The sequence below is a fragment of the Nanorana parkeri genome, unplaced genomic scaffold (genome assembly GCF_000935625.1).
Source record: "Nanorana parkeri isolate BGI_ZX_2015 unplaced genomic scaffold, ASM93562v1 scaffold98, whole genome shotgun sequence".
In the NCBI taxonomy this organism is placed as follows: domain Eukaryota; kingdom Metazoa; phylum Chordata; class Amphibia; order Anura; family Dicroglossidae; genus Nanorana; species Nanorana parkeri.
In genome coordinates this window covers 467,509-492,108 of record NW_017306366.1, presented here as the reverse complement: position 1 = coordinate 492,108, position 24,600 = coordinate 467,509, and the positions used below count along the sequence as shown (strand labels likewise).

The 24,600-nt window shown below is 45.1% G+C and overlaps 1 protein-coding gene across 1 annotated transcript in view; it reads left to right on the top strand.

Annotated features, from left to right (window-relative positions):
- Positions 1–1,098: 1,098 nt before the first annotated feature.
- Positions 1,099–24,600, top strand: part of MAP2K5 (mitogen-activated protein kinase kinase 5) — a 141,758-nt gene continuing 118,256 nt past the window's right edge. Inside the window, exons 1-4 of the mRNA XM_018552818.1 lie at positions 1,099–1,355; positions 6,809–6,857; positions 9,501–9,568; positions 15,600–15,669. Coding sequence (XP_018408320.1) covers positions 1,221–1,355; positions 6,809–6,857; positions 9,501–9,568; positions 15,600–15,669 — 322 coding nt within the window. The 5' untranslated portion in view covers positions 1,099–1,220. The remainder of the gene's footprint in view (positions 1,356–6,808; positions 6,858–9,500; positions 9,569–15,599; positions 15,670–24,600) is intronic.

Genomic DNA, 24,600 nt, shown 5'->3' with positions numbered 1-24,600 from the left:
GCTCCATGCTTCCTCATCATCAAGTGACGAGGGAGCATGGAGCGGGCTTCCCGGCCAATCAGAAAGCCGGGGGGCGAGTCACTATTGGCACCAATACTCAGTATCGGTGCATCCCTAATATATAACCACACACAGTGGGGGGAATTCATCACAACTAAAGCAGACATAATCTGAAGCAGTTGCCCATAGCAACCAATCAGCTTCTCTTTTCAGTTAAAGGGACATTACATTTTTTCCCCCTCCCCCCAATGTTAATGTCAGCACTTACCTTAAATGATGTCTCTTAATCTGATCTTCTTCTTTCCTGATGTTTCCATCTGTCACTCCAGCAGTGCGGCGGCTCTCCGATCCAGCGCGGACTCCTCTCTCCTTGCAGGCACTTCTGATCCCACGGTGTCTGCATATGGGTGCATGCCATCCATATACTTACCTTGCGTCTCTGCTCGTCTCCCGGCCGAGAATCGGAACTGCGCATGCGCCCGCCCCTAGATGCTTTGGGGCCGCATGAACAGTTTCGGTTTCTCAGGCGGCCGCGCGCTGCAAAAACAAGGTAAGTTTAAACCGCTGTTAAAGCATTTTTTTTTATTTTACTTTTTGCCTATATCTACTGCTTGATAGCAGTAGATATAGGCAAAAAAACAGAGTGATTAGAACCCCTTTAAGCTTTGAAAATGAAAGATTGAAGCTGATTGGGCATCTGCTCCAGATTCTGTCTGCTCCAGTTTTGATAAATTCCCCTCATTGAGGGGGAATTTACTAAGATTGAAGCAAACATAATCTGGAGCAGCTTTGCATGGCAGCCAATCAGCTTCTATCTTTCGTTTTTAAATCTTAACTGAACAAGCTAAATATAGAAGCTGATTGGTTACTTTGCACAGATGTTCCAGTTTTAATAAATTCACTCAAGTGAGGTGTTACATATTAGCATTTATAGATGTTAATTAACATATATTAATCAAATACTGTAAATGTTTTAAGGTTAAGGTCGGTACAGAAATATAACATTACAGACATGAACCCACGACATTGCACAGCCTTCCATTACTGTTTGCCAAACAGCAACATGGCACGAAAACGTTCAAATGACGATGTGCCCACTTCAAATATGGCGACGTGTCCTTTGCCCTTTTCTTCCCCAGGCTTCCGGCACGGAAATCTTAGTTCCTCCAGTCACTCTCAGTTCCCCGTTCCCCAAACAATGTAACCCGGCAGGGGCCGGGATGCTGTTACTGAGCTACGACCTTCCTCAGGACATGGATAGCCAGGCCCTGGTCATCCGGATCCGCATTCCCGACGGCGGCGCCGTGGACTGGACCGTGCAGCCGGCCACACAGTTATTGTTTCGAGACATCCTGGTGAGAAAAGGCCACAGGGGACGCAAATGATCACGTCAGTGACGTCACGCACATCCCTGTGTAGTGCTCTGTTACCTTTACCTAGTTCATGCCATAGCTGGTAGTTGTCACCCATGTACGAGGATCTTTAAACCTTCCCCTCCTATTACCATGGGCTGCTTGTAAGCTTGGGGAACTTCATGTTAAAGAGACCCTGTCACCTCCTCTTATCCTGTAAAATAAATACAAGTAGGCCATCTCTAGTAGGTGTTCTTACTTTAGCTCGCTCTGCAGCAACAATCTGACATTGCTAAGCAGAGACATCAGTGTCACAATTGTGACCGAATATCGACACTTCCGGGGGGGGGGCGGGGGGGATCACATCCTCAAAACGCAGGCGCAAAGGTATGAACCTCGCTTACAGGAGCAGGTCACAGTACAAGCAGCCCGTGGCCATTTCCCAGTTCATGATTCTGTACTTATATATTCCATTGTTACAGTAGAACTGAAGACAAAACTTTATTTTTTTTTAGTTATGGATAGAGCAAGGAAGGGCTAAAACCCCTGTCAGCTTTTTTGTTTTGCCTATTAGAAAGATTTCCCTTCACTTCCTGTCTGATAGCCAGGACAGGAAGTGAGAGGAAATCCTTGGTGCTCATCAGGGTCACCAGAACTAGTGTGTACATTGAAGGATTTGTCATCTATTCCTGTTCTGGTGACAATTTGGTCACCAGGACAAATAGAGAGAGTGAATCTCCTCCCTTAATGGGGCACAGACAGTAATAAAAACCTGGCAGGTCTCCACTCTATCCAAAACAAAACAAAAAAAGTTTTGGCTTCAGTTGTACTTTAAATAAAAAGAGCAAAAAACGGAGTGCACTGCACAGGGGCGTCCCGAGTTCGGGTGACACCCGGCCGTGTCATCATCACACGTCATCGTGCTTGCGCAGCCATCTGATTGACGCCTCGATGATGGACGCCGGCAGAGAGAGGATGGGACGTTCACCCGCCGGGACCCCCCCTCTCTCCTGAAACTGTTGGGCTCTCGGTCCATAATCGAGTGCCCGACTTTTTAGAGGGGGTGACACCAAAATGGCTGTCAGTCATTTTGGTGTCACCCCTGCAATGGTGTCACCCGGCGGCGTGCCGCGCCCCCCTTGTGACGCCACTCGCACTGCATAGTGCAGGTGAATGTCTTCTAATAAAATAAATGTTTCACTTACAAAGGATAACCTGGATCAGGGCATATAACCATAGATACCTCCTCCTATGGCAGGGGTGGCACTTTAACTGCTGTGGAACTACAAGTCCCATGAGGCATTGCAAGACTGACAGTTACCGGCATGACTCGCATAGAGAGAGAGAGTTATGTTGGGATTTGTAGTGAAGCACAGCTGGAGGGCCAGAGTATCCCACCCTGTCCTATAGGGTACTAAGTCACAGCAGCCATTGCTATGTTCACCCTTGGTGGGTAGGAGGAAGGTGGAGGACTTCCAGAAGGGACCCTGGAAAATCTTGGAGAGAGGAACTACAGGTGGTCCCCTATAGCAACATTTAGCAACCTTTTTTTTTAGTCACAGCACCCTATGCAAAATCTCGAGGCACCCCAGTCTAAAATGTAAATTGTCTGGTTTGGATTTTATGGGGGGGCCCCACACACAAAAGTGGGGTTCCACCCATTACTTTGCAGTCCTGCCCCTTCACATCAGGAGCCCCCTTCTTTCACATCAGAGTCACACCCCTTTCTCACTAGGAGCCCTCTTCACATCAGAGTTACCCACCTCTCTCACTAGGAGCCCTCTTCACATTCGAGTTACCCACCTCTCTCACTAGGAGCCCTCTTTACATCAGAGTTACCCATCTCTCTCACTAGGAGCCCTCTTCACATCCGAGTTACCCACCTGTCTCACTAGGAGCCCTCTTCACATCCGAGTTACCCACCTGTCTCACTAGGAGCCCTCTTCACATCCGAGTTACCCACCTGTCTCACTAGGAGCCCTCTTCACATCCGAGTTACCCACCTGTCTCACTAGGAGCCCTCTTCACATCCGAGTTACCCACCTGTCTCACTAGGAGCCCTCTTCACATCCGAGTTACCCACCTGTCTCACTAGGAGCCCTCTTCACATCCGAGTTACCCACCTGTCTCACTAGGAGCCCTCTTCACATCCGAGTTACCCACCTGTCTCACTAGGAGCCCTCTTCACATCCGAGTTACCCACCTGTCTCACTAGGAGCCCTCTTCACATCCGAGTTACCCACCTGTCTCACTAGGAGCCCTCTTCACATCCGAGTTACCCACCTGTCTCACTAGGAGCCCTCTTCACATCCGAGTTACCCACCTGTCTCACTAGGAGCCCTCTTCACATCCGAGTTACCCACCTGTCTCACTAGGAGCCCTCTTCACATCCGAGTTACCCACCTGTCTCACTAGGAGCCCTCTTCACATCCGAGTTACCCACCTGTCTCACTAGGAGCCCTCTTCACATCCGAGTTACCCACCTGTCTCACTAGGAGCCCTCTTCACATCCGAGTTACCCACCTGTCTCACTAGGAGCCCTCTTCACATCCGAGTTACCCACCTGTCTCACTAGGAGCCCTCTTCACATCCGAGTTACCCACCTGTCTCACTAGGAGCCCTCTTCACATCCGAGTTACCCACCTGTCTCACTAGGAGCCCTCTTCACATCCGAGTTACCCACCTGTCTCACTAGGAGCCCTCTTCACATCCGAGTTACCCACCTGTCTCACTAGGAGCCCTCTTCACATCCGAGTTACCCACCTGTCTCACTAGGAGCCCTCTTCACATCCGAGTTACCCACCTGTCTCACTAGGAGCCCTCTTCACATCCGAGTTACCCACCTGTCTCACTAGGAGCCCTCTTCACATCCGAGTTACCCACCTGTCTCACTAGGAGCCCTCTTCACATCCGAGTTACCCACCTGTCTCACTAGGAGCCCTCTTCACATCCGAGTTACCCACCTGTCTCACTAGGAGCCCTCTTCACATCCGAGTTACCCACCTGTCTCACTAGGAGCCCTCTTCACATCCGAGTTACCCACCTGTCTCACTAGGAGCCCTCTTCACATCCGAGTTACCCACCTGTCTCACTAGGAGCCCTCTTCACATCCGAGTTACCCACCTGTCTCACTAGGAGCCCTCTTCACATCCGAGTTACCCACCTGTCTCACTAGGAGCCCTCTTCACATCCGAGTTACCCACCTGTCTCACTAGGAGCCCTCTTCACATCCGAGTTACCCACCTGTCTCACTAGGAGCCCTCTTCACATCCGAGTTACCCACCTGTCTCACTAGGAGCCCTCTTCACATCCGAGTTACCCACCTGTCTCACTAGGAGCCCTCTTCACATCCGAGTTACCCACCTGTCTCACTAGGAGCCCTCTTCACATCCGAGTTACCCACCTGTCTCACTAGGAGCCCTCTTCACATCCGAGTTACCCACCTGTCTCACTAGGAGCCCTCTTCACATCCGAGTTACCCACCTGTCTCACTAGGAGCCCTCTTCACATCCGAGTTACCCACCTGTCTCACTAGGAGCCCTCTTCACATCCGAGTTACCCACCTGTCTCACTAGGAGCCCTCTTCACATCCGAGTTACCCACCTGTCTCACTAGGAGCCCTCTTCACATCCGAGTTACCCACCTGTCTCACTAGGAGCCCTCTTCACATCCGAGTTACCCACCTGTCTCACTAGGAGCCCTCTTCACATCCGAGTTACCCACCTGTCTCACTAGGAGCCCTCTTCACATCCGAGTTACCCACCTGTCTCACTAGGAGCCCTCTTCACATCCGAGTTACCCACCTGTCTCACTAGGAGCCCTCTTCACATCCGAGTTACCCACCTGTCTCACTAGTAGCCCTCTTCACATCAGAGTTTCCCATCTCTCTCACTAGGAGCCCTCTTTACATCAGAGTTACCCACCTCCCTCACTAGGAGCCCAAGAGATTGCATTGTAATACCGCCCCTCAAGCGCATGCCCGGTGGGTGTGACACACTCCCAATAACTGCAACAGACATGTTTTGCAAGCGGCGCCGCTCCAGTCAGTCAGGAGTGCGGTGGGATACTTACTGAACTACACGACAGGAAGGCCTTGTTTACACAGGCGGCAAAGGGGCAGTAAAAACAGACGGGGTTGCTCTGTGGGTTTCCCCGCTCCCCGATCACCCACCTAAATCCTAACATGGTGGCTGCTTGGAGAGGGGGGTAAACAAGGCCTTCCTGTCATGCAGTCCAGTAAGTATCCCACCGTACTCCTGACTGACTGGGTGCTGAAGTGGCTGTGGCTAGCACCGCTCAGATCAATAAAGATATAAGGCCCCATTCACACCAGAGCAACAGCGTTTCAGTGCGTTTTATGCTCATTTTTTAAGTGCGTTTCAGGGCGTTTTACACGTTTTCCATTCATATGTGAGCTCATTTTTTTCAGCTCACTTTAATTGTCCGATGAGAAGCAGGCTCAGATGCAAAAACACGCTTCAAAAACGAGCACATACGACAAAAGCACATTTCCAGTGAAGTCTATAGAGCAAAGCGAGCTCATCAGCGCCACAAAAGAAACTCGGGGAGTATTTCAAGCGACAGGCATATTTGGACGCACGATTCAGTTTGTTTGCGTGAACAGACCCCGAAGGAATACATGGGAAAAAAACGCATGATGAAACGCCCTGGTGTGAAAGGGGCTTAGGATGTCACCAGGATGAAATGTCATTTTGTGACATTTCAATAAAGACATATTACACACTGCATAACACACACCCGCTGGTGTGAATGGGCCCTCACACTTAGCTGGTTCCCTCATCCTTCATGACAAATACACATGTTGGGTCCATTCACATCACATCCAATGGGCTGCGTTGCTTAACACAGGCCCAGTGCGATGACAAGCTGAGATCCGTTATCTCCGATAGGCCCAGTTTACGCCAAGGCATTGGGTGAAAATTGAACACGTTGCATTTAAATGCAACGCAATGTGCAGCAATACACGACAACAACACATGTTAAGGTAAACAAATGAAAGTATTTTGAGGTCTGCTGTGGAAAAATGTACAAATGAAAGCGGTGCAACATGTTTAAAAAGTGATGTGAAAGCACGCCAACTCAAGTCTGTCTATTGTGCATCTGTACCGCTAAACGCAATGCTCGTGGCCTGATTCCATCCTTACCTGTCCTTTCTTTATCAAGATCGTTCATGTGTGGCCTTTTCAGGGCCACTGTCTGGTCCAGCTTCTCCTGCACATGATTTCCCTTCCTGTTGAGGGTCACATACAAAGACTCAAAGAATCACATTTTTGTTTCAAATGTGTTACAATGAATCTCTTTCCATGTTGTTTATGGAGTATTGTATTTTGGGTTTTTGCTAAGCTTGCATCTAAGTCAAATAATCGCAGAACTTATGAAGTGAATGTATTTGGCAATAAGAGCCGGTGTTAGTCATTGTTTGTGTTCTTTTCTAGGATGTGATTGGCCAGGTCCTCCCTGATGCAACAACTACAGCGTTTGAATGTGAGGAACTTGTTTTTTTTCATGCTATTTTTTGCTGTAAATACTCTTACGTGCTGCAGAATTGTAGAACTGATATTTTTAAATACACTGCCTGTCCAAAAAAAAAGTCACCACCTGGATTTAGCTAAGCAAATAGGTTAGAGCTTTCAACTGGATAATAGGTCTAGGTTCAGGTAATAGGTCTAGGTATTCTGCATTGCGCTGAATAGAGGAATACAACAAATCCCAGAAATGGTACATCATAGCTGGTGGTATTCTGCATTGCACTGTATAGAGTACAACAAATACCAGCAATAGTACATTATACAGCGCAATGCAGAATACCACCAGCTATAGAGGAATACAACAAATCCCAGCAATAGTGCATCATAGCTGGGGGTATTCTGCATTACGCTGTATAGAGTACAACAAATCCCAGCAATAGTACATTACACAGCGCAATGCAGAATACCACCAGCTATGATGTACCATTTCTGGGATTTGTTGTATTCCTCTATAGCTGGTGGTATTCTGCATTGCACTGTATAGAGTACAACAAATACCAGCAATAGTACATTATACAGCGCAATGCAGAATACCACCAGCTATAGAGGAATACAACAAATCCCAGCAATAGTGCATCATAGCTGGGGGTATTCTGCATTGCGCTGTATAGTGACGAGCAGCATATGAATGGCTGCTTGGCGCCATAACTGACAGTGGTGCGCTAGGGGGAGGCCGAGAAGCCTCTCGCCTAGAAAAGTGGAAGGCACGCGGCGACCCACTGAATGCGGGGTCACGACCCACCTGTTGAGAACCAAGGCTTTAGTACTTTGTAAGTAATCGACCTGGAATGTGAGTGGAGGTAAAAAGTTCTGACTTGCATTGCTGCATGCTTGTTGTGGGTCAGTGAGTGTTGAAGCCAGAAGAGTGCAGAGGTTGCCTAGCCTGGCATAATGCATTTATTAAATATTCCTATAAGCTGCCCCCAGCAACTCTTGTGGCAAAGGTGTGTTTGCTATCATGAACTGCTATAGGGAGATCACTTACTTTACTGCTGAAAATCGCAGAGCTGCTGCTTTATTTGAGACTGATGTGCGTACATTGGAAGAAATGTTGCATGATAAAGGGATTCGGAGGATGACCTTGTGACCCTCACATTGATAATTGAAGATAATTACTTCCCTGTATGCTGCTTCTTTCATTACTCTCCTCTTATTTGATCCCTCTGTGAGCAGACAATTGGGATGACAGTCGCATAATCAAGGTATTTGGGGGCAGATTGTGTGACACACTTGTGTCTGCAAGACCGGGGGACCAATCTCCCACAGGATCAGTCTAGAGCGGTACATTGGATTGGGCAGGTTAGAAAACATGTTCATTGTTTATACTTTTGGGGTATCAGTAGCTTCTGCTAGTTTTACTCATCTCCTTCCACCTTATCTCTCCATACTAATAAATATGAGACTTGACTGAGCTCATGTCTTTGTGTACCGGCCATATGACATTGGTTCCTGAGAAGGGCTGGAATGTACATTGTACATATTGGTGAGCACCTATACGCTAACCATAGACCAGCAGATGTCTTCCTGAGGTTGAAATACTGGTAGTCGTCTTCCCGAGATGTTGTGGAAGGACCTCTGACAAGCTTATACTTCTGTTCCCATGTTTATACTTGTGTCCCCGCTGAGGGGATTCCCACTAATTTTGTCCTGGAGACCATTGTCATCGGGACTGAAAGTGAGGGAAAGTTCCATTTTTAGTTATTACTGGTAGAAGATTAGAGGGAAAATCTTCCAAGGAGGACTCTTGTTCCTGTGATAACAGGAGAACTTTACTTAACGTCGTATTAAACTCGCAAAAACTTGTTCTATAATGAATCCAGATCAAACAAAAATAATTGCCCAGCAATGTCTTTCTTTATTTTTTTGCCCAAGCACTTAGTCATCATGTTTCCGAACAGCTGACTCCAACTCTCTCAGCTCAACTTCCCAGAACTTCCCCTTAAGCACAAGTTCACAAGGGAGAGCACCGTCTCCAGCAGCTGTCAATCTACTAGCTTGGAGTAAGTAAAAGGGAAGGAGGAAGAGGAACGAGAGGAGAACGGGGGAGTAGCATGCCTTGCTGTGTTTGTGGAGACGCACCCGGCTTACTAATATCCTCTTATAGGGGGACTCCTTTCCCTTGCAGGGTCCTATAGAGCTGCCCTTGTGTGTACTAGCAAGCTGTGTGTCTCCACAAACACAGGCACAGCAAGGTGAGCCATTCCCGCTCCCTCTCCTTCCTACTCCCTTCGCTAAACTAGTAGATGAACAGCTGCTGGAGACTGCTCTGTCCCCTGTGATCTTGTATTGAACAGGAAGTTCAGGGAAGCAAAGCTGAGAGAGTTCGAGCTGTTTTGAAACATGATGACTGGCCAAAAATGTAAATAAATACTTTGCTGGGTAATGTATATTTGTTTGATCTGGGTTCATTATTGAAAAAAAAGATTGAGAGCTTAAGAACACTTAAAAACAAACAAATAGCCTCTGTTCTGTCTCCAGGCTGCGGAGACCATGCCTGTGCTCTGGAACATCTCTCTAGTGTCACATATTAATGGTAATATGCCATATGATGTTTTGTATGTATAATGAGAGCAATTGATTTGATCTTATTTATTTGTAGATGAAGATGAGGATGGAGACCGGATCACAGTGAGGAGCGATGAGGAGATGAAGGCTATGCTGTCTTATGTAAGTAATCTATGTATAACGGGCAAACAGATTAATATGGAATTCAGGAGCCAGTTTGTCCAATAAAGCAGTTTTTTTTAGGACCCAACTTTATTGACAGCAGCTAAAGAAAACCTCAAGGTTAGTCAACAGCTGCAATTTGTAAGGGGCATTGACTACCTGGCTCCTGGGATTTGTCCAGCCCTAATGTATGGTAAGACTGCTCGAGTAATAAAGAATTTGCTGTGCCCAAGGGGATCTTCCCTCAATTTCAGGGGTAGATTGTCAGAGTTCTATGCTATGTGAGGGAGGTTATACAACTGGAAGATAACAGACCAGTTCTTGACATTGGTGGTCACTTTCTCATCACATCTTCCAGTGTAGTGTCTGCCATTTTCCCTTGGATTTCAGTGGGATAGTTCTTCACTGTTATCACGGCTTCTATGGCCAATATCGTTCTGGATTTAAATGCTTGTCCTGTTTTGCGCAGCCATAGATATACATAGCTGAAAGGAAGCTATGAATAGAATCTATTCTTCCTTGTCTTGGAATATCTTAGATCACATAAATACAGAACCTCACCCACTGATAGGAATATATTGAAAATAGGGATGCACCGTTTTTTCTGTATCGAGTACCGATATTTTTGTTTTTCGTACTCGCCGATACCAAATACCATTACCGGAAGTCCCATTAAGGAAGCCGAGCGACTTGTAATTACTCGTCTCCCGGCTTGCTGTTTGGCCAGCTTCATGACCAATTAGGAAGCTGGGTGGCAAGTCATTACACGGCGCCTAGCTTCCTGATTGGCCGGGAAGGCGGCTCCATGCTCCCTTATCACCAGGTGATGTGGGAGCATAGAGCCAGCTTTCTGTCCAATCGGGAAGCAAGGGGCTGGTAGTGACTCCCTGCCCGGCTTCCTGTGTTGGCCAGCTTCGCAACCATTCAGGAAGTTGGGCGGCGAGTCATTACATGCTGCCCGGCTTCCTGATTGGCTGGGAAGCCAGCCCCATGCTCCCTGGTGACGAGGGGGCATGGAGCCAACTTCCTGGCCAATCAGGAAGCCGGGCAGCATGTAATGACTCGCCGCCCGGCTTCCTGATACTGGAAGTTCCGGTATCGGGATAGGCATCGGGAGCATTTGAGCGAGTAAGAGTACTTGCCCAAATACTCAGTATCAGCACCGATACTAGTATCAGTGCATGCCTAATTGAAATGGTACATGGCAGTAGCGTATTTATCTCGGTTACACTGCAGGGGAAGCTGCGGTTCACAAATTAAGATTTTACACTCAGGCTTTTATTCCGGAGCCCTTTTGAACAAAGAATTTAGTCATAAATCATCTTTTGTTTTCTTGACTCTTCAAAGCTAATGACATTTCATTGTGAGTTTGAAGAGCATTGCTTTTTGCCCTAGCTTATTGAATAAACTCTTTAAAGCAGCATTGCTAAAACTTTTTTTTATATCAGTCCAGATCATCAATATGCCATGTTCTAGGGCTCTAGTCAAACCAGCAAAGCAGCCATTTAAACCATGGCAGCCCATTTAGGGCCCACCTGCAGCCTGGACAGCAAGGTTTTACAATGTGGAGACAATGTCTGCTTGTTGCTTTCCCATTCTTTTGACCATTTTCATTAGCTGTACTCATGTACCTGTAAGTACCACTGCACATTTTTAGTCATTTGTCATTGCCAGATCCTGGAGATACAAATGGTCTCTTATGACTTTAAGGGTTGAGGTCTCGCTTGATGTTTTTAGTGTGAACAGTACATTAAGAATAATCTCTCCTAATGACTTGTGCATTAGGTATTGTGCCGGATAAATGAACTATCAATTTCTTAGCTTTTTTTATGCAGTACTTAAAGTTACGGCTCATTGGTAATTAACCCCCTCCAGGCTGTCAGCTGCCTCTCTTCCTCATTCTGAAGGGATTGCACATTTTCTACCAGTCTGTAACCAACTTCAATCTATTAGAGATATTTATTTGGGCCTACATAGTACTGGATGTATATTTATCTGTGTGTGTGTGTGTGTATAGGAAATCCCTCTCTGCAACACATCCTCTAATGCAGGGGCGCCCACAATTTTTCATTCGCTCGGAGATCTACTTTTCAAATGACAAGCTCAATGAGATCTACCAACGATAAAACACCTGCATTCAGGGGGGGGAGGGAGCATGGCGATGCATTGAAGTCAAGGGCACCGCAGCCACGCCCCTCACAGTGCGATGGCCCGCACCCGGAAAGCAGGCACATTGTGTATTTGCAGTAAAGGCAGGGCACATTTATTCCTTATACTTCGTTGCAAATATGGAAAAGCTTTACAAAGACATGCAGGAGCTCTAAACGGAAGCCCTACACAAGCCCTACACTCTCCCTTTCCTTATTCAACCCCAGCTATGCTACTGCCTGAGAAATTCTTTGGTGGCCCCTTTAAACTTTGGTATTTGTTGCATTTCTCCCAGTTAGGAAAAAACTGACACAGGCTGTTTTAGAAGTTAAAATTGTGGCTGTTACAAAAGTTAAAGGAGAATGATGAGGCGAGTGATTTTCACTCAGCTTCATAATCTGAGCCGACCTGTGACAATGAAACTGTCACAGGTCGGCTCAGTAGATCGGGAAGTGAGCGAACACATACCGGCGTTCGCTTACTTCTCGATCTATCCCAGCAGAGAGCCATGACTGTCACTCACAGCTCCGTGCCGGGATTCCCCCCCTCCCCTGTCCGATCCTCCAGCGCTGACTGGCGGAAAAGATGGGGGAGGGGGCGGGCACAGCTGGCTCTGCCTCTCGATAGGCAGAGCCAGCTGTCAATCGCGGTATACTGAGACGCCGCAGCCGGGACGGATCCCGACATTGCTGTCAAGATCCACCCAGCTGCAGCGTCTCAGTATACCGCGAGCTGTTGCTCGCGGTATACTGAGCTTTGGGTCACGGGAGAACGCTAGTTTGTGTTCTCCCATGACCCTTAGGAGAACTATGGGGAAAAGCCCTGACCCCATAGTTCTCCTTTTTAAAGTATGTCAGAAGTCAATTCTAAATCGGAGAATAATAATGCATCTGCCATGTAGTAGTAAGTTGCTTAATTAATATAGTAAGCAGCCATTCAGTTCAGTATAGAAGACAAAAGGCAGTTTTAAAGTGAACCTGTAGTTTTGGTCTATAGTAGGCATGCACCAATACAAGTAACAGTGATGATACCAATTATTTGGGCAAGTACTCACCCAAATGCTCCCAATGCCCCAAATCCTAAAATGAGAACTACCAGTATCAGGAAGCCAGGCGGCGAGTCATTACACACTGCCTGGCTTCTTGATTGGCCGGGAAACCGGCTCCATGCTCCTTTGTCACCAGAAAGCATGGAGCTGGCTTCCCGGCCATTCAGGAAGCCGGGGGGTGGGTAATGATTCGCCCCCCGGATTCCTGATTGGATGGGGAGCTGGCTCCATGCTCCCTCGAGACTTGGTGACAAGGGAGCATGGAATCGGCTTCCCGGCCAATTGGTAAGCCGGGCGACATGTAATGACTCGCCACCCGGCTCCCTGATTGGTCAGGAAGATGGTCAATCATTACCAGCTCCCCGGCTTCCTGTTCCTGCCTGCTCCATGTTTCCTCATCACCTAGTGTCGAGGGAGCATGGAGACAGCTTTCCGGCTTCCCTAATGGGACTTCCTGTATCGGTATTCGGTATCCATAAGTACCGAAAAAAAATATCGGTACTCGTACTAGATGCCGGAAAACCGGTATCGGTGCATCCGTAGTCTATAAACATTCAAGTATTTACATGTATTCCTAAAAAGCAGTAAATCTGCTTTAAAATAAGTCCTCACTGATCTCTGTAGCTGAAGATACCATGGAGCAATTCATCTTCAGTACAGAAGCATTGAAATTCTCTAGGTCCTCCTCTTAGCAGCTCAGATTTCTCTGCTTCCCCCACTTCCACATAGAGCAGATACTCAGGGAGGGAGAAGCAAATCAGCTGAGCTGCTGAGAGAATAACTTGGTTTACTTCAGTGTTTCTGCTTTGAACTGTGAGGGTGTATTGATCCACAGTTTTTGCAGCTACAGAGGCCAGTGGGGATTAGTTTAAAGCTCATACGCAGCTTTTTAAGTGTGAGGCATTGGCTGGCAGGATTGTGAATGGTGTGCATGTGTCATCCAGGGTAGTCTATGAATATGCCACCCAATACCCAGAGGAAATCCCTCTCTGCAACACATCCTCTAATGCAGGGGCGCCCACAATTTTTCGTTCGGAGATCTACTTTTCAAATGACAAACTCAATGAGATCTACCAACGTGGGAGCATGGCGATGCATTGACGTCAATGGCACCGCAGCCATGCCTCACAGTGCGATGTCCTGCACCCAGAATGCAGGCACATTAGTGCCTGCGTTCCGGTCCAGTGTGATCTGCAAAAATGCTGCAAGCACTATTTGTGCAGATTGCACTGGACCGGGATGCAAGCAGGCGATCGCACTGTGGGCGGGGGGCATGGCTATGGTGCCATTGACTTCAATACAAGCCCCCTCCTGCCTCTGAACGCCAGCTTGCATTCTAGTGCGTTCTAGAGGAGGCCGGCGTCCTGTCCTCCCGCAGTGCTCATGTGGCCGACGTTGCACACGGGGAGATGTGTCCTGCCCCTTTCCGTCTTCGACGTCTTAACACATTCAGCCGGCAGCCACACGAGCACCGTGGGAGCATAACCGTAGCTAGCTCCTTTTGCGCCCAAGGCAAGAAAAAAAACGTGCCCCCCCCAAAAGGCGTGTGACATCCCCCAGCGCCCAGCCTCCAGGATCTTTTTGTTTGCTATTTTTTATTTTATTCTTACTTTTTATTTAAGTTTAAATTATAATTTTTTCTTTACTGTGGGGGGGGGGCGTGCTGGCTTCGGGGAAAGAGTAGGGGTCTAAACAGCCCCATTATTTCCCTTTTAAAATAGAAAAAGAAATTGAGGACACAGAGTCCTCAATCTCTTTTTGAACAGGAAGTGACGTAAATCACATCATGTTTATTCATAACTGGGGACACATAGTACTATGTGACCCCTATGAGTTCAAATAGAAAATCAGTGATGTCAACTAGCAGGTATACCAGTCGGAAAAGAGCCTAAATATACCATGTTAATCTAATAAAACCCTAAAAGGTATTGAGAGGATCTTTCAGCAAAATGAAAACCTAATGTATCACCAGCAAAAGGTGTACCAGAGGATAGGATGTCAGATACTTCCAGGGTTACTCACAAAAGGGTGAATGGTTTGGAGAAGGCAGGAGAAGAACAATCTTGGCCAAAATGGCTGATTTTGTAAACACTCTCCAATTCAGCTTCGAGTTCATTTTTGTTGGCCTAGATTGTTCACTTCACCTTCCTTCTCCAAACTCTTCACCCTTTTGTGAGTAACCCTGTTAGTCTTATGCTCACATTCTAGAGGTCAGAGAGTTATTTCAAAACAATTGAGTTGTTATTAGAATTATTTGGCCTAACTATCATGCTATACAATGATATTGTGACTGAGCCTCATGTCAAAGTAAAGACCTTATCGGGTAACTGAAGCTCAGAGAAAAGCCATTTAGAAAGAGGTGCACCATGATGAAATGAGTCCAGAGAATATTTCAAGAGCTGAGGGCAGTATTGTGTAACGGACTAGTGTTACTACCAGCTGCAAGCACCATTAGGCCAAATATTAGCCAACATGTTCCTTCGACAAATGTCGATGCTGAAAAAAGTACAGGACAAACCTACTTGGACTGTTTATGGGAATCCCTGATTCGTGCATGTTTTGGCAATGGTATACCCATTTGAGCCCCCCTCCATACATAAGAATATGTAATGCATTATTAACTTGGTCACAGGTTCATTTAAAAGAGCCAGGTAGCCTATACTTTCAATAACAGTAGAAGCTTTTAAAAATGGTTAAGGCATGGGCTTTTTTGGGGGGAGTGAGGGTAACTCCCAGTACAGGGATTGCAGAACAGGTAAGACGTTTCACCTAATAATCATTGTTCATGATAAGCTAGCTGTACTGTGGTCCCCATTGCTTGTTTTCTCCTTGCAGTACTGCAGCATGGTCCTGGAGCAGCAAGGGAGCAGTCCACTGGTGGAGCCTCTTCAGATCTACCCTCGTGGTAAGTTGTGTTGTATTGGTAGTCTAGGATTTGTGGTTTGACACTTATAGTCCAGAGCTGGAACATATATGTGTGGAAGAAATCATAGTCTAAATCTCAAAATCATTTGCAGCTACCTTTTGGTGCAGGAGTGTTGCTTTGAATATTTTTTGGTTATGTATCAGACTTATGGTTCAGGTGATAAGTTTGTTTTCCATGTTCAGCTTGTCTTAGGCCCCATTCACACTAAGCGACACTCACCTCAAGCGGATTTCTGCGCGGCGGGATAGCGCGAAAGGAAATTTGCGCAACATCGCCGGAAAAGGGGTCCTGCAGGCGCGACTTGCGACATGGAGCTGTACATTAAGACAGCTCCATTGAAAACCATTGGCCGGCGACTTGTCGCAATATCGCGCAGCAAAAATGCGCGAAATCACAGGATTTTCCGCTCAGTGTGAATGGGGCCTTAGGGGGTCATGGATTAAGTTAGAATTAGCCTAGGGTCACCAGAAAGGGGGTTCAATTAAAGGGTTAGTTTAAGGTAAGTGACATGTTAAGTGTTAGCATTAGGCAAGGGGCTAAAGGTACATTTTCGGTGTTCAGCTAGATGGCACATATTAGGGGCTAGATTTAGGGTTAATTTTTGGCTTTGTTTGGGTTAGATTTTAATGTTTGGAGGGGGTTAAATGAGAACTATGTGGTGAGTGATTTCTACTCATTCTCATAGTTACAGCCCACATGTAACGTTGAAACTGTCACACGTCGGCTCAATAGATCGGGAAGTGAGTGAAAACATACCGTCGCTCGCTCACTTCCCGATCATCTCCCTGCAGAGAGCTGTGACTGTCAGTCACGGCTCTCTACAGGGATTCCCCCCCCCCTCCCTGCTTCGATCCTCCAGCGCTGACTGAAGGAATGGACGGGGAGGGGGCGGGTACAGCTGGCTCTGCCTCTAGATACGCAGAGCCTGCTGTCACTCACGCAGCTGGGTGGATCTCGACATTATTGTCTGGATCCATCCCGGCTGCGGTGGTCTCAGTATACCGCGAGCTGCAGCTTGCTATATACTGAGCTTTTGGTCACGGGAGGACTTTAGTATATGTCCTCACGTGACCCTAAAGAGAACTATGGGATAGAAAGGTTACCATATATATTAATGTGTATCTGAAGATCTAATGTTTGTCATAGGTCATCTGAACTAATACAGTAAGGAATAAATCCATGTTCTTTGTGGTGGTTGCATGGAGGAATAATGGACAGTTGATTGCTAGTATTTTAGTGCAGAAAAGATCCATCACATCAAACAAATTATAAATATACAAACATATGTCAGTTTGAGTGTAACATTGTTGACCAACGTAGCAATTAGCTAATAAACAAAATCTAACTGCTCAAGTGTTCAACATATAACAAATCACTCTGGTTTTAGGGCCCATTCACACCTCATCCAGATTACCTCCAGACCAGACTGTTTCCGGACCCAAAATGCAACCCAATATATCCCTATGCTATTTCTGCCATCTGTTCCCACCAGCGCAGTCTGTTCCAGACCAGACCAAGCCAAAAAAAAACAGCTCTGGAACATGGTAAAATCGTGTTAAAAACCCGGTGCACTGCATTCCAGTCCTGTTCCAGATCTGGTCCAGAAAATGGTGTGAACCCAGCCTTAGGGCTTGTTCATGTCCAGATCATGTCCACACAAGAACAGTTTGTTCCAGGACCAAAAAAGTATCCCTATGGTGTTTCTGGGCTCTGTTCATGCCAGCACAGTCTGTTCCAGTCCAGACAAAAAAAAAAAAATACTGCTTGTCACTTTTTCTCTGGTCTGGAATGCACTGGAACGCATGCAAACACAAAAGACCGCACCTGAAAGTCCATATTAAACTATCAATTAAAAATGCTGAAAAACGCAATGCACCGCATTCCAGATCTGGTCCGGAAAATGGTGTGAACCTGGCTTTAAGCTCTATTCACATCTATGTGATGCAGCATCACATCTTTCAATGTTAGGTGCACTTTGGTGCCATTATTTCTTAATGTACCCCAACGCACCAAGCCATCGTGCATCGTATCACACCACATTGAATGGTAACCTATTATCATGCAATGATATATTTTTTTTAAAGTTGCATGCACTTCTTTTAGTGCAATTTACTTGTGGTAGGGAGCCCATTTAAATGAATGGGTTATTACCTTCAGCAGCTCTGCAGTTTTACACTCCAGAAGTGTGAACGAGGACTAATAATAAGTCCTAAAAGTAGACTTATTTTTTGTTGAAATCACTAAATTCCTTTTAAAGTAGAGGAACAGCCGGTATTCAGTCCAGACCCTGACACCCTGAAAATTGTTGTCTTTTCCCACCCTCTCTACTTTATCATGCTGATTGAAAACACAGCTTGCACAGAGGGGAAGCTCCCATTGCATTGTGGGAGCTGTGCTTTTTGGCGGTTTAGATGCAGATGGTGCCTACAAAAAATTCTGCGGTCTGTGTGGGAACACAGGAGTGAAATTTTTAGCAGACACAATTTGATGTTTTTCCCTCGGTATACGTTGCAAAGATCTGCAAAGCATTAGCTCTTTGTATATCAAACATACCTGCCTAGGTATGGTAACACTAAGGTGGTACTTTTATTACTAGAATGCGTCACTGGATAAGTTAAACTTGATAGTTTTTAATTTTTTTGCCCACATCAGTATCAGGTCAGCACGTGTCTCTTACCTTCTGTCGTTTGTCAGCTGAATGCTGCTTAAAGCCCTTCCACAGTGTTACCATTTCCTAATGGTGTAGAATAGGCGCTTCCCCTGCTTTGATCCCATAATGATTGTATACTATAGACATGCCTCCTGCTCTGATCTCGTGATGATGGTGTAGGATAGGTAAATGCCTTTTGCCTTGATCCCGTAATGATAATATAGCATTGACATGCCTCCTGCTCTGATCCCATGATGATAGTATAGACATGCCTACTGCTCTGATCCCAAGATGATAGTATAGACATGCCTACTGCTCTGATCCCATGATGATAGTATAGACATGCCTACTGCTCTGATCCCATGATGATAGTATAGACATGCCTACTGCTCTGATCCCATGATGATAGTATAGACATGCCTACTGCTCTGATCCCATGATGATGGTGTAGGATAGGCATGCCCTCTGCCTTGATCCCATGATGATGGCGTAGGATAGGCATGCCCTCTGCCTTGATACCATGATGATGGTGTAAGATAGGCATGTCCCCTGCGCTGATACCATGATGATGGTAGAGTATAAGGACTTTCTCTGTCCTAATACTATGATGATGGCATAGTATAGGCATGCCTCCTACTCTGATCCCTTGATGATGATGTAGGATATACCCACTGCCCTCATACTATGGCGATGGTGTAGGATAGGCATACCACCTGCCCTCATTACCTGATTATGGTGTAGGTAGACACACCACTTACCCTGATCCCAGAATGGAATGACCAGGAATTAAACAAGATGTCAGCATTGTCATGTGGGGGCAAGGGTGGGTGCCACTGGTTATGCAAATACCAGTGAAGATGTATTTGTTTCAATTGCATGGTATAGTTGTAAGTATAGTATTTTTAATTTTTTTCCTTCAGGTACAGGAGGCATTACTAATGCGTGAACATATATTTGGTCATGGCTAGAGACTGGGCCGGGTTTGATGTACATAAAAAAAAGTGTGTCCTCCACACGCTGACGTTAAACCATCATGGTGAAATAATTTCCTTCAAATGTTTAAGCAAAACAAGTGATCTCAGCCCAAAATGAAGTTTCTTCACCATAGGGATTTAAAGAAGATCTAATCCCTAACTGGATGACATTTAGCTTATAAAGCCCCGTGTATCATCAACAGTTGCTATGTTTTTTCGCACAATATGTGTCAACACTGCTGCTGCTTGTAGTCTCCACCAGGGACACATTTAATAACCTAACTATGCATGAGCACAATTGAGAGAAAGTTGTCACTCCATACCAAGGAGTGCCTGAACAAGGACCTTCATGGCAAGATTACCAGCTATCCTTTTTAATAAAGCTGCAGATTTCAAAAGACTGAAAACAACTTTTGAAATGACATTAACTTGATAAAAGCTATGAGGGTAATTGGCTTTAGATCTACTCTAACGTAAAGGGGCAGTGGCAATTGAGAATGGGGTCTTGCTCTTAAATGTTGCACGGTGTAAAGATTTGCAATAGATTACTAGACCACAGTGATTTTAAGTGTTCAGAGTTAACCCCTTGTGCCCTTTTTCATTATTGGAAGTCACTGGCTGATCACATATGATGTATAGCAAGCTACTGAAGCTTTGTATATGTGGAGCCTAAAGGTCCGTTCAGTCATTCAAAGGCGTCACAGTGTGCGACAGATCATCAATGAAGCTTCTGCATTCAGCCTTGAAACCACATTTAGATCATTTTTTTCCAGATCATTTCTTATAAGAGATTTAGCAACACTAGAATTTAAACAATACAGTCTCCAAGGGCTTTTAACCAGTCCACTGCCAAAATGTTAGAGGGAGGAATATATAAGAAAAGATGGGCACTTACTCCAGTTGTCTGGAAAACATTCCTTACCCAAAAACTTTCTATAAATATTAAAGACACAAATTAGGCTAAGCTTCCAAAATGGGGGGACTCTGATATGAAAGGTGGGCACCTGATGGGAAAGTGGGCATCTGATGCAAAGGGTGACTCTGACGTGGGGGGGAATCTTTATTTAAAGGGGGAACTTCAATGTGAGAATGGAAACCAACTTTTTTTGTGTATTTTCACATGGGGTCACCCTTAAAATCTATGATCTGTTGGATTGTGCAATAAATGCTTCTCTCCAAGGCTGTTTGGGTTGAAGGCACTGTTAAATTTGCAAGTGGCATTAATGATCTGTCCCTTTTTAATTCTCTGTTTTGATGAATACACTGATTAACTTATATTTGCTCTCGATGTGAATGGCATTTTTTACAGTAAAATGTTTTTAATAGACATGATGCAGGTAAAAGAAGCGTAATCATTGATTACAACTCAACCTTTCCTTTAGATTTTACTGTCTTCCATGTCTTGGGAATGGTAGCTAGCCCAATCCTATTTATGCTGCAGTGCATTATGCTGTACTGTACAAAGAGTTGGGGTGCAGTTCACAATGAATGGCACCACAAAGCAATACATATAGAGCCCATGCATTGCACTTTAGCGCATTTTGCTGCAATTCATAAGTGTGAATGGTTACTTAAAGTTAAGAACTGTCTTTGCTGTTCCAACCTACTATACATATTTACAGATCCTCTTAAGCCTTCACCACAAAATTTAGGCAGAGAACTTATTTTTTTCCCTAACAAACATCTTGGCTTTGTTGTGGATTTGGAAGACTTGAAGTCTGAAAAAACCTTGAGTGAGGGGAGCATGAGCCATTTCCTCTGGCACTTGACCTGGGTGGTTCATGAAAACAACCTGTCCAGCCCTGGTACCAGCTGTTTTTGTAATTAAGATGAGCACCGGTAGAGGTGGAAGGGTGGGCTTCTCACTCATGGTAAGGAAAAGTAGCCAACCCTTCATTCCCTTCCTACAATTCACATCATTGCACACCCCAAAGATGTCGGGATTTGATGGAGATGGCAACATGTAGGCTTGTGAGTGTTCTCCTTACTCCATGGAAAGAGGCCCACATTATGCTATTCCATCTGTAGGACAATTTACCTTAGAGTCCTTTTTCCTGGAGACTTTGTGTGGCAATACAAAGATTTGTGGCTGTAGCCGGAAGTCATAAAATAGATCTTCAACCGATGTCGGCAGAAGATCTGAGCAGAACTGAGCCATTCCAGACATTTAATACAAATTTCAAAGCGTCAAAATAGTAATTGACTTGTCTAGCATCCTTTAATGTAAGGACTTTAGCATGGTTGCTAGCGTTACTACATATAAAGTCCTGCCATAACTTAGTCTACTACACCATGGCCAATAAAGCCCATATATTAGCCAATAGACTGGCATAATCGTGCTCAGGAAGCATGGCACCTTGCCTACACAGGTTCTCCAGCTCACCCGTCCTGCTTATTCATAAAGTGCATTTGCATGTATACCAGCATCACGCCTGACAAACGTTTACACACGCATTCCACAGCTACAAAATCAGGACGTCTTGCACCTGTTCCCTGCTGCATGCCCGCCCACGCTGAAACATTACTTCACATCTTGCTGCGTTGCACAAAGGCTTATTGATGTGTGCAGTAATTATAGAGTGCGTGACGATTGTTAATAGCTGGGGCACAGCACACTCTCCGCTGACACAGCAGGGGTTAAATATGCATTCCACCGAGACAGAGCAGGGGGCAAAAATGTAATTCTTTACTTCAAGACAATCAATCAAAATTGACAGTGACTTTAACAACAATTTGTGGCGTGCAGGGGACGTGAAAAGGGAGCAGCCTGCGCTGTGTGAGCCAAGACCTGTGAGCGTGTTTATATTCATAGTAATCATCTTTATTTGTCATGTTGCATTGACAGACGGAACATGTTGTGGAATTATAGAGCTGAACTGAGCTCCTTTATCCCAAAGATTCTTACCGTTGCTTCATCACATGGCCCAAAACCTTGGTCACCTCGGCTTGTATGGTTGGCATTAGGAGTGAATCTAAGAAGACCTTCTTATAGTGAAACAATAGTTGCCATTCATTCAGATCTGTGCCCCGGTAGATTGATATCATCCAAATTGAATCTCTTATTACATAATATGATGGGCCCCCATTAAAAGTTAAATCAGAAATGGGTTTGGATGTTTTTGCTGTTAGCAGATCACAGCATCAGTCACAAGAGCTCTGTCCTTTCAAGTGGCCTAAACTTCCATAGGATCTCCTGACACGTGATGTTTCAGTTAAAGGATGAATGAAGTGAATGAACAAATTAGTGCTGTGCAAATTAACGATTAATTTCTCGATTAATCGTTAATCTTTTTGATCGATAAAAAAAATTTTGATCGATTTAAAAAAAAATTTTTTTAAACTTTCTGCACTAGCGCCAGCCAAGGCATTGGCCTATACACATAAAGCACAGCAATGAAGTAATAAAATGAACTAGGATCACACTAATCCAGCACGTTATTATTTTGAGTTGCTCCACTCAAGCGGCGGCCATATTGAGTGGGGCACGTGAGATTAATAATGTGCTGGATTAGTGTGATCCGAGTTCATTTTATTACTTCATTGCTGTGCTGTATGTGTATAGGCCAATGTAGTTGGATCTGTATGTGCGTTATAATTAATCGAAATTAATTGATTAATCGATTAAAAAGAATTTCGATTAATCAAACACGAAAATTTTAATCAGTAACAGCCCTAGAACAAATACTACATGACAGATTCCCCAGCATGTCGTGAAAGTCACTTGGCAGTTGTTACCGACACTTTAGCTTCCTACACACCTAGATTATTGCTAGCTGAGCTTGGGTAGGTAGCATCTCCATTATTCACTGTGCATCCAATGACATGAAAGATGGTAACTTATCACAGAGTGTTCATGGATCGACCTGCCAAAAGCATAATATATTATAGTGTCGGGGGGCAGAAGAGATATTTTGTAATAGACAAATTGTTGTGTGCTAGTAAAGAGCTTGAGGCTTTGATGGACTACAATCTCAGGTATAGTTTACTCATTTGTATTGAGATTGTAGTCCATCACAGACCGAGCTTGGAGCTGTGACTACTTTACAACACACACAGGGACCATGGGGAACAACAGTAGCCACCCTCCAGAAGGAAGGACAGTGTCAGCACCAATTCAGAGATGATTTGAGGATCTACAGCCGAGTGATACACAAGATATATTTTTGTTAATAGTTAGGGTATTTGAATGCATTTTAAGGCCCCGCTCACATTCAGCGGTTCGCAAATCGCGCGTTTGTAGCGCGATTTGCATTTTGCGCGATATCACGCAAATGCTTGCATTGAACAAGCGAGAATCGCGGCAAAATCCGCTCCAAAAAGGGTCCTGCTGTAGCGACACACGACCCGCGACAGCAGGACCCTTTGCCCCATTGAGATGCATTGAAGAGCGATATCGCGCGGTAAATAGCCACGATATCGCGGGAATTACCGCGCGATAAATCGCTCAATGTGAACGGGGCCTAAGATGTGACTCCTGAGTTTAGAGTCACGTTTTAAGCTTTTTCACTTTATTTGACCTGGTGATCCCGTGAATAAGGCTACTTGTTTCTTTGTGTCTACACTCATTATTCCATGTGTCTCTGAAGGAGCCATGGTTGTCATATAGGCTGGGCTTCAAACATGTCTTCCTTTCTTCGTATCCATTACATGTTGAATCAGATAAACCAAGGTTGTTTATGATTTCTTTTCAACTGAGGTGAAAACGTGGAAAGAACACTGTATTTCTGGCAAGATCAACTGGTATTTTCGGTACTTGCTGAAAACATTCTTACGGTACTTGCTGAAACACGAAATCAAATGCAGCCAAAACCCCTAAGGACCATTAAATTGCAATATATTCCCTTTTTAGTTTTAGGCTTTAAAGTGCTCAAAGTGGACCTGCCATTAACATTCATGCTTCACATAAAATATCGGGGCACATGTCAGCATTAGCGAATTACATTATTGTTACTTTGAGTAACTATGTGCTATTTGCTTTCAATTACTTAAATATTATTTACATATATATTCCTCCTTCAATCCTCATGTGTTCTCTGACTACTTGGAGAATTTTTTAATTTGTTTTTTAAAACTGTTCGAGATTACAGATGTTACTGTTTTCAGTCCGATGGGCCCTTTTTGGTAGATCTGCAGTAACATAAGAGGGATCAACAAAACACAAACATGGAGTCTCTTCACATGTACTGCTGCCTCCTATACAGATACATTTGTGTGTAACAATAGATGGAAAAAACATTTTTAATAAGATGACACACATGCACAAAATGCTTCTGTCCTCAAATGTGT